Here is a 14,316-nt window from a genome sequence, read left to right on the forward strand (position 1 = left end):
TCAGATCTGAGATCCAACGGTCCAAGAGCCCGTATCACGGTAGCACTTCCCACAAAGGGAAATACAACATTTTGTTGCAGGGTGAGCGTCGGAGATGCCGTGCCGATGAGATAAAAGGTGGGTCGTTCAGTCTGGCGTATCTGCGCCGATCAATTACGAAAGCAGCGATCGACCGAGAGAGTGGTCACTAGTCACTACTCACTAGCATGGAGCAGTCGCAAGCATGAAGCAGGCGAGTTGGCTTCCGCTTTCCACTACTTTACTTTCGTCGGCGCGAGGCCGCGACGTTGTTGCTGATCGAGTGCATGCTTGACCACTCCAAAGTCCAAAGGTGATCTTGACCACGAAGAACCTCGGTGCATGCTTGGATCCTCTGCGACATCGATGCCTAACATGTCCTCGGATAGCGATCCTCTGCGCCGTAGGGTGGGCCAGGGTGAGCTCTTGGCTCTGCTGCTTCCGTCTTCGAACGGTCCGGCCATAGTGCAGCTGAACCAAACATGTCCTCGGATAGCGATCACGTGCCAGTTTTGTCTTGGTCTCGCGTGACGGGAGCCATTGCGTGGCAGCAGCTAGCCAGCCGCGGGTTCGACCATCGCCATCTCGATCTCCTCCGGCCCCTTCGCGGCTTTGCTTGGAGGCTTCCACGCTCCTCCTGCAGCTTCGCCAGTTTGTACCGTGTCGTCGACGTTAAAGGTGCCAATTATATAACAGCAACCGTCACAATACACATGGCCGAACGATGCAAGTCATGCAAGCAGATCGAAAGAAAACCGAGCGAGCAAAATCGAATAAAAATGTGAAAAAATGGCATGAAGACACCACCGGGCAAGAGCACACGACGGCGTGAGCCCATCGTCGCAATCCGACCGCTGACGCCCGAGCTCCACAACGACACCCCACAATATTGCATCGTAAAGTGTCACCGCTGTCAAGTCCAAACATATATGGGTTTTCATCCAGAGCCCCGGCCTTGGAAGGAGACCCATGAAGACGTCCCCAAAAAAAAAGTGACACTCACAGGTGCCTCCTCGTCTACGCCAATGCATGAAGCTTTCACTTGAACTCTCATCTACATCATCACACACCTACGTTATCACTGTGAGGAAGTCCATCCACCTATCTAAATTTGAGCTTTGACACTTCTACGGGAAGATCACGAGCCACCCACCACTATACCCATTGCCGCCCATGAAACCAAGGACCACAACCACCACCGTCACCACGGCACCCGTCAGAGCCGACCTAATTGCCCGCCATCCGGGGCCACCGGCCCAGCACCCTGAGCCAAACATCTCATCAACGCAAAACGCGTTTACTCCACCCGCTAGGAAGGAAAGCAGGCACCTCCCACCCGATCCATGAACCCCACCTTGATAGAAGAGGGGAAAGAGATCAAAACTGACACATAGGCTGCGCGGCAAAGAGGCACCGAGCCACACATGAGAGAATCCAATCCCGAATAAGGGGGTAATACCACACCATCGTACCGGCGACTAGGTTCGTGTCGCTAGCCGACTTTCGACACGCACCACCGAAGGGTGCATCGACCGGCGCCCCGTCAGATCAGGCCGCTCCATATCTTGATTGGGGACACCCAAACAGCTGACACTCCAACCGCTCGGGTAGCCTTAGCCATCAATCATTGCCGCCTCTGATGCCCCCCATGACGAGTCAATCTCCGTCGCCACCTATAGCACGCCACCATCCAGTCATCGAATCAAAGCCAATGCGCCCGCAAAGAAATGCACCCAATGCCCGCCCGGAGCCATTCGAACACATTGGACTGAGCCAAGCCGACACTAACTGCCGTCGGACGACTACCACCACAGCCACACCAACACATCCACTAGCCGAATTCACCATGGCAGAGACGTCCGCCCGTAGCACGCCCCTCTTGGTGAGCAGATCTGGCCGAGAAACCTGCCACTGCCACTCTAGGCACGCCCTGCCACCGTGTCGCCACACCCCGCCAGTGCTGCATATCGACCCAGTAGCATCGGGCCGTGTTGATTCCACCATGCAAGAAGACGAGAAGGCCCTATCGATGCCGAACGGGCTTCGCTCGACAACGCCCTCTAGTGGCAGCGAGGGGGGAGAAGGGAAGGGGATGGAGGGTACCAACAGTAGCTAGGGTTCCCTCCCTGTCGCACGCAGGGACGGCGTAGGGAGGGATGGGGTGGGAAGGGGGGGGGGTCAACCAACTATATATTCTCGGAGTGAATATATATGTAGTTCCAAAATAAGTAGGTTTTCAAGTGAGAAGATCTTAGGTCTCTTTGTTCATAGTATAATAATATTATAGAAATAGAAAAGCTATAAAAAATAAGATGACATGTATCTTAAATAATATAGGTATGAAAGAAATAGGTCGTCTGGTTCGTAGCATAGAGTGTTTTGGGTGAGTATGAGCTAACATTTATTTTCCTTTGAAATATGAAGGATCAGAATGTGATTCTGTTATGCAAAACAAAGAAACTCTAAAGAAAATTTTCCTACAAAAATTACATCCTATAAAATTCTTGTAAGCCAAATAAGGTTTTACTCTATCTAACTACGATTCAGATTGTTGGACCACTTTTACGTAGAACTCCCTCCATTCAGTAGTCAACATATCACAAGTGTGCTATCGCTCCATATGAGGTGCCAATGCTCTACATTCTTATAGCTGTATAGCTTTAGTATAGCTTTAGAGCATCTACAATCGGATCTCTCACTTCCTAAACGTTCGGACAGACATCCTAGACAAGAAAATGTTACTCAAACGAATCCCAAACCCGTTCCAAATGTTTGGGTTGTCCAACACTTCTTATATCCATCCTAGTGTGGGCGGATATGAGGACGCCCGCTCATACCCGGACGCGTCCGTCATGTCGGATCCAACAGGCCGGGGCCATCACAAATTTCTTCAAATCGTGCCCAACCTAGCTTGGCATGTCCTCTTCCTCTCCTCTCGTCTGCCTCGTCGCCTCCTCCTACCTAGCTCCGTCGCCGTCTCCAACCAATAGCGCCCCCACCACCGGCCCCAACCCTCCTCCCCGGCTGTCCTTGCTGCCCCGGTACATCCTACTCCTACGGACAATCACCTCGCCCTCTATTTGCTCGACAAAATGTTTGAGTTGTTTTTTTAGATTATTTTGCTTATTTGTAGACAAATGATGGATTCGCCAGATGATGACTTTGAGAAAAGGAGGTTAATAAATTCGTATACAAAGAGTTCGTCGGTTTATCAGATTCAGACGAGGAAGATGTTGAAATGATGTTGATAATGAGCATCCAGGAAGAGATTGACAAGTGGAGCATGTTTTGAGCTTCAAGGCTTCCATAAAGGACATGAGAGTTGTTCCAAGGATAGGATCATTGGCGCACGGCTTCTCTACAAGGATTACTTCAAACCTAGTCTAACATACCATGAAGGGTTTTTTCGACGTCGCTTCAGGAGCAGACCATTGTTCTTGTGCATAGTGAATGATGTGGAGGAATATGATCCTTATTTCAAGCCGAGGAAGAATTGTTGCGGACAACTGTCATTCTATCCTACGAAGAAATGCACGACTGCTATGAGAAGGTTTGCATATGGTAAAGCCGCAGATGGCGTTGATGAGATTGTCTAGATGGGGAGAGCACATACCTTGAGGCCACGATGAAATTTGCACACGTCATAATGAAGGTGTTTGAACCGAAGTACCTTAACCAACTGCTATAATGAAGGTGTTTGAACCGGAGTACCTTAACCAACTATCGAGGGTACGGAAAGTTATTGGCAATTGGAGTAGCAAAATACACTTCATGGTGAATTTAATGATACCAATTTTGTATTACGGTTCATATTATTTTTCTATAGACCTGATCAAATATGCACATGCTTGACTTCTAAAAACCTACTATGCACTAGTACATTTTTTGAAACGGGGTTAGTATATTTTATAAAGTTATTATTACTACGGTTCTCTGGAAGCCATTTCATCTCACTTGCAAGAGCCCCATTTTTGGCATTTCCCTCCATCTCCTTGTACAGCCGGCCGTGCAATATCTGGCACCATGGGTACCCCAAGCAAGAAACACCTCTTCGTGGTTACCAAACACAGCGCGTCGCCATCACCTGCCGTTCGGCGCAAACTAGGAGCTGATAAATACGACATGCGGCCAACAACATACTCCTATATTGCCAGAGGTTGCCCAGAAGATCTCGAGGCGTCGGTTTTGGGAGACGGAGAGACATGAGGGCCATACCCTGCGCCGCGCCGCTCATGCCGCTGCTGGTGGTTGTGGTGCTGCTCCTCGTCGCGCCATGGCGAGGCGGCGGGGCGGCGGTGGCTCGAGCTCTCAACTTCACGAGGGCGGACTTCCCCGGGGACTTCGTCTTCGGAGCCGGCACGTCGGCCTACCAGGTACGTGCGTCGGTGCGTGTCAGCTCGGCGTAGCGGCGCAGCTTTTTGGTCCTAGCGCTTGTTTCCCGCGATGGAACGGAGCAGGTTTTGCTTTGTTTTTCTCGTCGATTGATGGGTGTCTTGCTTGTTTTTTGTGTTGCGGGTGTAGTACGAGGGGGCGACCGGCGAAGACGGGAGGAGCGCAAGCATTTGGGACACTTTTACTCATGCAGGTGATGATAATCTCACGTCTTATGGCCTCCGTCTCTGTGCATCATCATATTTACATGTAGCTTCATGGCTAAATGGTTGTGATCCTTCCATGATCATGCTTGTGATCATTGGTTGTAATTTCACTATAGCTATACGTAAGTGGACTGAATCTATAATTCCTCCAATTCTTAATGAGAAAGCAGAGCACCTTCTATGTTGGTCAAAAAAATTAGTAACAGAAGCAGAAATGTTTGTTACTCTTTTGCGTATGAAAGAAGATTTTCTTATCTAGCAGATTTAGTTGCCCGCACATTTTGCAAAACATGTGCAGCTTTAGAAATAACTTTTCAGATGACTGAGGGGCAGAGAATTCAAGCCGGGAGAGTGGTAAAAACAAATTCTTGCTTGCCTGAAATATGTGTTGAACCAGGCAGAATTTGGTAGAGAACAGAGCAATTCCCCTGAACTCTAGCTAAAATCCTCTGTCAAGGAACCTACTCTATCTCTGACCTTCCTAGAAAAAACAAGCTACACATGATCGTCCCACCTCTCAACACAAAAGTGCAGTACTAACTTGTGCTGATAGTGCACGGAACTGACCATGACGTTGTTGATCTGACCGTGACCGCAGGGAGGATGCCAGACAAGAGCACCGGCGATTTGGGCGCAGACGGCTACCACAGATACAAGGTCTGCATATGTTCTTTCACCAGTGCACTAGGCCAGCTTAGCTTACATACAAAAGTAAAACCGTCTCTTGAATTTTTCGGATCGACAGCGACGCCCTGTGTTGGTTTCTAGGCGTACGTATCGTTCTGGTTGGAGCTCATGTGGCCGTCATTTTCAACCGTTTCTTGTTGACAAATGGACTATGATATACGGCTACGGCTTTCCTCAGAACATGTGCGGGCTCATCTCGGAAAAACTGAAAAATGTGCAGAAGAAGATTGTAATTTTGACAATTTGTGCATGTACTACTACTATTATTTGAATTTGATCGTGTCAAATGGCATACCATTAGGTTTTCGATGCCCGGTTTGCAAGTTCAGATTTGTTTTTTCTCTCATGTGTGCATATGCATTTTGTAGGAGGATGTGGAGTTGATGAGCGACGCCGGCCTGGAGGCGTACCGGTTCTCCATTTCCTGGTCCAGGCTCATTCCAAGTAAGACTGAACACACCAGTTGCACCTCATTTGAAAGACCAAGATCTGTCGTCACCCTTGCAACCTCCCCTGACTGATGATTTTATTGTCTCTCTTCTCTTCATGAACACAGGAGGAAGAGGGCCCGTGAACCCTAAAGGGCTGGAGTACTACAACAACCTGATAAATGAGCTGACAAGAAGAGGTAGCAGAAAATATCCATGAATCAATGTTGGAATTCCCTTTTTCAGGCTCATATCGTTGTGTTACCCCACATCTCTGCAGGAATCCAGATACATGTCACCCTGTACCACCTCGATTTTCCTCAGATCCTCGAAGACGAGTACCACGGCTGGCTCAGCCCCAGGGTCGTGTAAGAAGATCTTACTATTTGGCTACACAAATTATTACATTCTGATGGATGTTGGAACTTGCAAGCGCGAGGGTGTGCATTCTGATGTGTGTTGCATGCATGCATGCATGCAGGGATGACTTCACGGCGTTCGCGGACGCGTGCTTCCGGGAGTTCGGGGACCGGGTGCGGCACTGGACAACCATGGACGAGCCCAACGTGATCGCCATCGCCGCCTACGACAGCGGCGCCTTCCCGCCGTGCCGCTGCTCGGCGCCCTACGGGATGAACTGCACCACGGGGGACTCCACCGTGGAGCCCTACACCGTGGCGCACCACTCCATCCTGGCGCACGCCGCCGCCGTCAGGCTCTACCGGGACAAGTACCAGGCCACGCAGGGGGGCGTCGTCGGCATGAACATCTACAGCTTCTGGAACTACCCCTTCTCTCCCACCCCCGCCGACGTCGCCGCCACGCAGAGGTCGCTCGACTTCATGGTCGGCTGGTGAGACAATCTTCTCGACGACAGTCGTATATTTTGTATCTATATATAAGCGTGCTTTTTCTAACTGAATATATCACACGTTTTTTTGGGCCTTCTTGTTTAGGATCTTGGACCCCTTGGTGAAAGGAGACTACCCTGAGATCATGAAGAAGAAGGCCGGGTCACGGATTCCGTCCTTCACCAAGGAACAGTCCGAGCTCATCCGTGGGGCCATCGACTTCGTTGGCATCAACCACTACACGTCGGTGTATGTCAGCGATGGGAAGAGCGGCGCCGACGCGAGCCTCCGGGACTACAACGCCGACATGTCTGCTACATTCAGAAGTAAGTCTAGATTTATTTATTTTTGGATCAAGAAAGCATGGTTCAAACGACCTGGCAAAAATTGAAATAACTGTGTCGTTTGTTTGTTTTGTGTTTCAGTGTCAAGGAATGATAGCGGTACTGGTCAGGTACTTTTGTTACTCTTTTCTTTGGACGAATTTTGGGCAAAGCCAGTCAAATTGACCTTTACCTATCCATTATTGGTACAGTTCATCCCTATCAACATGCCCAATGATCCACAGGGGCTGCAATGTATGCTCCAGTACCTCACGGACACATACCAGAACATCCCTATCTATGTCCAAGAAAATGGCAAGCCTTCTCATCTTTTGTCTATAATCTTTCTGTTTACAGTATCTTTCATTGTTGACATAATATAGCATCTGAGATCATGGGCACTGTTCTATAATCCTTCGGAAGTGCCTAAAATAATCCAATGATGAAATTCCACATTGCCATGGTTTGAAAAAAATAATACATTGCTGGCAAATTCTGCAAAACTGAGACACTACGTTGCCGCTTCATCACCGATACTATGTATCAAGTCAAACATTAACTTTTTTGGTGTTTCTACTGATCAAAACTTTCTGGCCTATTCTTCCACGTTATCATATTTCAGGCTATGGGCAGTTCTTCATCGACTCGGTCAATGATCATAACAGAGTGGAGTACTTAAGTGGGTACATCGGCAGCACACTCGCTGCACTCAGGTGAGTGTTGTTCAGTATATCACTGAACATGATTATTTTGTCTCAACTTATCGGTGTTACTAGTAGAGTTTTAGCCATTGGGTTCACAAGGGGAACACTTAAAATCGTTATTGCAGGAATGGAGCCAACGTGAAGGGCTACTTTGTTTGGTCATTCCTGGACGTGTTCGAGTTTATGGCGGGCTATTATTCGCGATACGGACTGCACTACGTTGATTTTCAGGATCCTGAGTTGCCAAGGCAGCCAAAGCTCTCTGCTAAGTGGTACTCCAAGTTCTTAAAGAGTGAAATTGGGATAAGCATAGAGAAGATGGTTAGTCCTGACACGAGGTCACATGCTCAACAATGAGGTTAACTAGCAGTGCATAGAGATATTCAGGTTGGGGGTACTGGAGAAACAAGAAAAAGTCCAGATGGTTGCTTATAATTTTTCTTGTTCGGTTTGGAAAGATGAAATTTTATTCGTCTTCTTATAGTTGATGATGGTGGCTCACCATCAGGTGTTTTTCTGATGAGAAATAGGTGTATACCCTTCTGTTCTTGGTGTCATGACTAATTACGTTTTGGTAATCAGATATAAATAAAGCAGACTATACTTAAGCTGCGAGTTTTTCCTTTTTTTGCGAGAAAACCATCTGAGTTATTGTCTTTGAACTTCGAAGTAAAATATGGTGACAATTTCCAATGCTTGTCTTCAAGTGCCAAAGTGTCTTTGTGTCAAATGCCAAAAAGAAGTGCCAAAGTGCCTTGGTGCAGAAGCGATGCATCCATGATAAGTTCATGCATGTGCAAGACCTGATTAAGGACCTCAATCGCAAGAAGAGTCTAGGGCTATTCTTCAAATTAGACGTCTCTAGCCCTTCCCTCAAATCCCTTTAATTCACAAAAAATATGTTTTGAGAAGTTAAAACATATCTGGCCTTTCCCTCAAAACCGTTAACTTGTCAAAAGATTGGGGGACACTCCTCAAACCATATGGTGACCTTATCAAAAAATTGGTTGGCCCATTAGATTTGGTCATTCCTTGGATTGGTGGCAAATATTTGGCGTGCCCAGCCCGCCCAAGTAGCTCTCATCTAAATTTGAGTGAAGTTTGTTTTAAACCTTGAACTCATATGGCTCGTCAGAATCAAACCTCAACCTCTTAATCCCTGGAATCGACGTCTTGTACTCATTGATCCTGATCAATTTTGACCTTGGAGCTGTTTCGTATCGGGATAAGGTCCATCCCGGCGGGGATTGCAATCTATTCTCACTGACACCCATACCCCCACATGTCATATCCATCTTCTTCCACAACTCCTTTTCTCCCGCTCTCCTGCAATCAGTGTTGATCCCCATCCAGCACCTCCTCATCTCCACGGGAGCCAGGCACCTCAACGTCGTCAAACCCGCGCTCGAGGACATCGCATCGGTGGCGTCTGGTCGCTCCATTTCATGTCCGCTGCAACCCCACCCGATGCGATGGCTAATAGCTCACTACTAGAAAAACGGCTATAGTTAATATGGACATTAATGACGCACCATGTATGTGGTGCGCCACTGCTATATCAGTGGCGCACCAGAATCAGGTGCGCCATTGCTATGTTTTCACTAATGGCGCACCACATGAGCAGTGCGCCACTTTGCTATGTCTCACCTACACAAACACATACCCCTCTTTAGTTTTTTTTAAAAATAAAAGAAAATGATAAAAGATTCAAAAAAATAGATGCCCATGTGTTATGTGTTCTAGTTGTTAGGAAAATTAACAAACATGAATTTTGATTTTTTTTGCAAAAGGCCGCCGTGTTTCGGTAAAATGGCCGTAACTTTTGCATACGACCTCCGATGAAAAAGTTTTTTATATAAAAAATCATCTACTCGAAAAGTTACATCAAAATTTGACCGGCTATGCCCGTTATCGATTTTCTAGAATCCTCAAAAACCTAACAGAAAAAAAGTTACGGGGCTTTCAAGATCTGGAGAGGCAAAAAAAATCAAACTCAGTAATGACGCACCTGCCCATGGTGCGCCATTACTATCTCCCCGCCTTCAAAATTCAAACTGTATAAAAAAAATAAAAAAGTTAGTAATGGCGCACCTGCCCAAGGTGCGCCATTACTATCTTCCCGCCTTCAAAATTCAAAATAGATCAAAAAAAAGTTAGTAATGGCGCACCTGCCCACTGTGCGCCATTACTATGCCGTATATATGGCTGGGCGGGGTCCTCTCCTCCTTAACTCTTCATTTTTCTCCTCCACTCCATCTCCCCCTCTGCTCCACTCCATCTCCCCTTCTCTCCTCCACCATACTCCCCTCCTCCTCTCCGGCGACCTCCTCCTCTCCGGCGAACTCCTCCTCCCTCCTCTTCGGTGAGCTCCTCCTCCCTCCTCTCCGGTGATCTCCTCCTCCCTCCTCTCCGGTGATCTCCTCCTCCCTCCTCTCCGGTGAGGTCCTCCTCCCTCCTCTCCTCCCTTCCCCTCACGGTTTCTCCTCCCTCCTCTCCGGTGAACTCCTCTCCGGCGACCTCCTCTCCGGCGACCTCCTCCTCCTCCCCGGCGATGTAGGCGAGCTCCTCTCCGGTGACCTCCTCCTCCTCCTCCTCCTCTTCGACGATGTAGGCGAGCTCCTCTCTGATGACCTCCTCCTCCCTCCTCTCCTCCTCACGGTTTCTCCTCAGCCCTCCTCTCCGGCGAACTCCTCTCCGGCAAAATAACGTACAAGATCCAAAAACGAGAACAAAATTTGAAAAAATATCATGCAAAAAATGAGCAAAAAAAGGGGGAAAAATCGCGATCCAGATCCAAATTCAAAATTCAAAAATAGCAATGGCGCACAGTGGGGGTTAGACGGTGCGCCACTACTATTTTCCCGCCTTCAAAATTGAGAAAAAAATCAAAAAAATTAAAAAAAAATTACCAGTGGCGCACCTATAGCAATAGTAATGGCACACTACAAGGTGTGCCACTGTTACCTGCAATACTAATGGCGCACTAGAGGTGCGCCATTAGTATTTGTTACTAGTGGCGTGGTAATAGTGGCGCACTGAAGGAAATATGCCCTAGAGGCAATAATAAAATTATTATTTATTTCCTTATAATCATGATAAATGTTTATTATTCATGCTAGAATTGTATTAACCGGAAACATAATACATGTGTGAATACATAGACAAACTTAGTGTCACTAGTATGCCTCTACTTGACTAGCTCGTTAATCAAAGATGGTTATGTTTCCTAACCATGAACAATGAGTTGTTATTTGATTAACGGGATCACATCATTAAGAGAATGATCTGATTGACATGACCCATTCCATTAGCTTAGCACCCGATCGTTTAGTATGTTGCTATTGCTTTCTTCATGACTTATACATGTTCCTATGACTATGAGATTATGCAACTCCCGTTTGCCGGAGGAACACTTTGGGTGCTACCAAACGTCACAACGTAACTGGGTGATTATAAAGGAGCATTACAGGTGTCTCCAAAGGTAGATGTTGGGTTGGCGTATTTCGAGATTAGGATTTGTCACTCCGATTGTCGGAGAGGTATCTCTGGGCCCTCTCGGTAATGCACATCACTTAAGCCTTGCAAGCATTGCAACTAAATGAGTTAGTTGCGGGATGATGTATTACAGAACGAGTAAAGAGACTTGCCGGTAACGAGATTGAACTAGGTATTGGAATACCGACGATCGAATCTCGGGCAAGTAACATACCGATGACAAAGGGAACAACGTATGCAGTTATGCGGTCTGACCGATAAAGATCTTCGTAGAATATGTAGGAGCCAATATGGGCATCCAGGTCCCGCTATTGGTTATTGACCGGAGACGTGTCTCGGTCATGTCTACATTGTTCTCGAACCCGTAGGGTCCGCACGCTTAAGGTTACGATGACAGTTATATTATGAGTTTATGCATTTTGATGTACCGAATGTTGTTCGGAGTCCCGGATGTGATCACGGACATGACGAGGAGTCTCGAAATGGTCGAGACACAGAGATTGATATATTGGAAGCCTATGTTTGGATATCGGAAGTGTTCCGGGTGAAATCGGGATTTTACCGGAGTACCGGGAGGTTACCGGAACCTCCCGGGGAGCTATATGGGCCTTAGTGGGCCTTAGTGGAAAAGAGAAGGGGTTGCCCTAGATGGGCTGCGCGCCACCCTCCCTCCCCTAGTCCTATTAGGACAAGGAGAGGTGGCCGGCCCCCCCTCTCTCTTTTCCCCCTCCGCGAATCCTATTCCAACTAGGATTTAGGGGGGGGGGGAATCCTACTCCCAGAGGGAGTAGGACTCTCCTGGCGCGCCAAGCTTGGCCGGCCAGCCTCCCCCCGTCTAGTCCTTTATATACTGAGGCAGAGGCACCCCAGAAACACACAAGTTGATCCACGTGATCTATTCCTTAGCCGTGTGCGGTGCCCCCTGCCACCATAGCCCTCGATAATACTGTAGCGGAGTTTAGGCGAAGCCCTGCTGCTGTAGTACATCAAGATCGTCACCACGCCGTCGTGCTGACGGAACTCTTCCCCTACACTTTGCTGGATCGGAGTCCGGGGATCGTCATCGAGCTGAACGTGTGCTCGAACTCGGAGGTGCCGTAGTTTCGGTGCTTGATCGGTTGGATCGTGAAGACGTACGCCTACTTCCTCTACGTTGCGTCAACGCTTCCGCAGTCGGTCTGCGTGGGTACGTAGACAACACTCTCCCCTCTCGTTGCTATGCATCACATGATCTTGCGTGTGCGTAGGAATTTTTTTTGAAATTACTACGAAACCCAACAGTGGTATGAGAGCCTAGGTTATTTATGTTGATGTTATGCACGAGTAGAACACAAGTGAGTTGTGGGAGATATAAGTCATACTGCCTACCAGCATGTCATACTTTGGTTCGGCGGCATTGTTGGACAAGACGACCCGGACCAACCTTACGCGTACGCTTACGCGAGACCGGTTCCCCCGATGTGCTTTGCACATAGGTGGATTGCGGGCGACTGTCTCTCCAACTTTAGTTGAACCGAGTATGGCTACGCCCGGTCCTTGCGAAGGTTAAAATGGAGTCTATTTGACAAACTATCGTTGTGGTTTTGATGCGTAGGTGAGATTGGTTCTTGCTTAAGCCCGTAGCAGCTACGTAAAACTTGCAACAACAAAGTAGAGGACGTCTAACTTGTTTTTGCAGGGCATGTTGTGATGTGATATGGTCAAGACATGATGCTGAATTTTATTGTATGAGATGATCATGTTTTGTAACCGAGTTATCGGCAACTGGCAGGAGCCATATGGTTGTCGCTTTATTGTATGCAATGAAATCGCGATGTAATGCTTTACTTTATTACTAAGCGGTAGTGATAGTCGTGGAAGCATAAGATTGGCGAGACGACAACGATGCTGCGATAGAGATCAAGGTGTCGCACCGGTGACGATGGTGATCATGACGGTGCTTCAAAGATGGAGATCACAAGCACAAGATGATGATGGCCATATCATGTCACATATTTTGATTGCATATGATATTTATCTTTTATACATCTTATCTTTCTTTGATTGACGGTAGCATTATAAGATGATCTCTCACTAAATTATCAAGAAGTGTTCTCCCTGAGTATGCACCATTGCCAAAGTTCGTCGTGCCCAGACACCACGTGATGATCGGGTGTGATAAGCTCTATGTCCATCTACAACGGGTGCAAACCAGTTTTGCACACGCAGAATACTCGGGTTAAACTTGACGAGCCTAGCATATGCAGATATGGCCTCGGAACACAGAGACCGAAAGGTCGAGTGTGAATCATATAGTAGATATGATCAACATAACGATGTTCACCATTGAAAACTACTCCATTTCACGTGATGATCGGTTATGGTTTAGTTGATTTGGATCACGTGATCACTTAGAGGATTAGAGGGATGTCTATCTAAGTGGGAGTTCTTAATTAATATGATTAAATTGAACTTAAATTTATCATGAACTTAGTCCTGGTAGTATTTTGCAAATCATGTTGTAGATCAATAGCTCGCGTTGTTGCTTCCCTGTGTTTATTTTGATATGTTCCTAGAGAAAATTATGTTGAAAGATGTTAGTAGCAAAGATGCGGATTGGATCCGTGATCTGAGGTTTATCCTCATTGCTGCACAGAAGAATTATGTCCTTGATGCACCGCTAGGTGACGGACCTATTGCAGGAGCAGATGCAGACGTTATGAACGTTTGGCTAGCTCAATATGAAGACTACTTGATAGTTTAGTGCACCATGCTTAACAGCTTAGAATCGGGACTTCAAAGACGTTTTGAACGTCATGGAGCATATGAGATGTTCCAGGAGTTGAAGTTAATATTTCAAGCAAATACCCGAGTTGAGAGATATGAAAGTCTCCAACAAGTTCTATAGCTAAAAGATGGAGGAGAATCGCTCAACTAGTGAGCATGTGCCCAGATTGTCTGAGTACAACAATCGCTTGAATCAAGTGGGAGTTAATCTTCCAGATAAAATAGTGATTGACAGAATTCTCTAGTCACCATCACCAAGTTAGTAGAACTTCGTGATGAACTGTAATATGCAAGGGATGACTAAAGTGATTCCCAAGCTCTTCGTGATGTTGAAATCGACGAAGGTAGAAATCAAGAAAGAGCATCAAGTGTTGATGGTAGACAAGACCACTAGTTTCAATAAAAGGGCAAAGGGAAGAAGGGGAACTTCAAGAAGAACGGCAAGC

At 47.1% G+C, this 14,316-nt stretch overlaps 1 protein-coding gene across 1 annotated transcript; it reads left to right on the forward strand.

The window, feature by feature from the left end:
• Positions 1 to 4,085: 4,085 nt before the first annotated feature.
• Positions 4,086 to 8,217, forward strand: LOC125534587 (beta-glucosidase 22-like). The gene is made up of 12 exons (XM_048697775.2): positions 4,086 to 4,391; positions 4,540 to 4,603; positions 5,215 to 5,273; positions 5,672 to 5,747; positions 5,860 to 5,931; positions 6,012 to 6,099; positions 6,213 to 6,584; positions 6,688 to 6,908; positions 7,008 to 7,036; positions 7,118 to 7,220; positions 7,528 to 7,618; positions 7,735 to 8,217. Exons 1-12 carry the CDS (start codon positions 4,221 to 4,223, stop codon positions 7,964 to 7,966), a joined length of 1,578 nt encoding a protein of 525 aa, XP_048553732.2. The 5' UTR covers positions 4,086 to 4,220; the 3' UTR covers positions 7,967 to 8,217.
• The last annotated feature ends 6,099 nt before the right edge of the window (positions 8,218 to 14,316 follow it).

The sequence above is a fragment of the Triticum urartu genome, chromosome 1A (assembly GCF_056163025.1).
Source record: "Triticum urartu cultivar PI428250 chromosome 1A, HENAU_Tu73, whole genome shotgun sequence".
Classification (NCBI taxonomy): domain Eukaryota; kingdom Viridiplantae; phylum Streptophyta; class Magnoliopsida; order Poales; family Poaceae; genus Triticum; species Triticum urartu.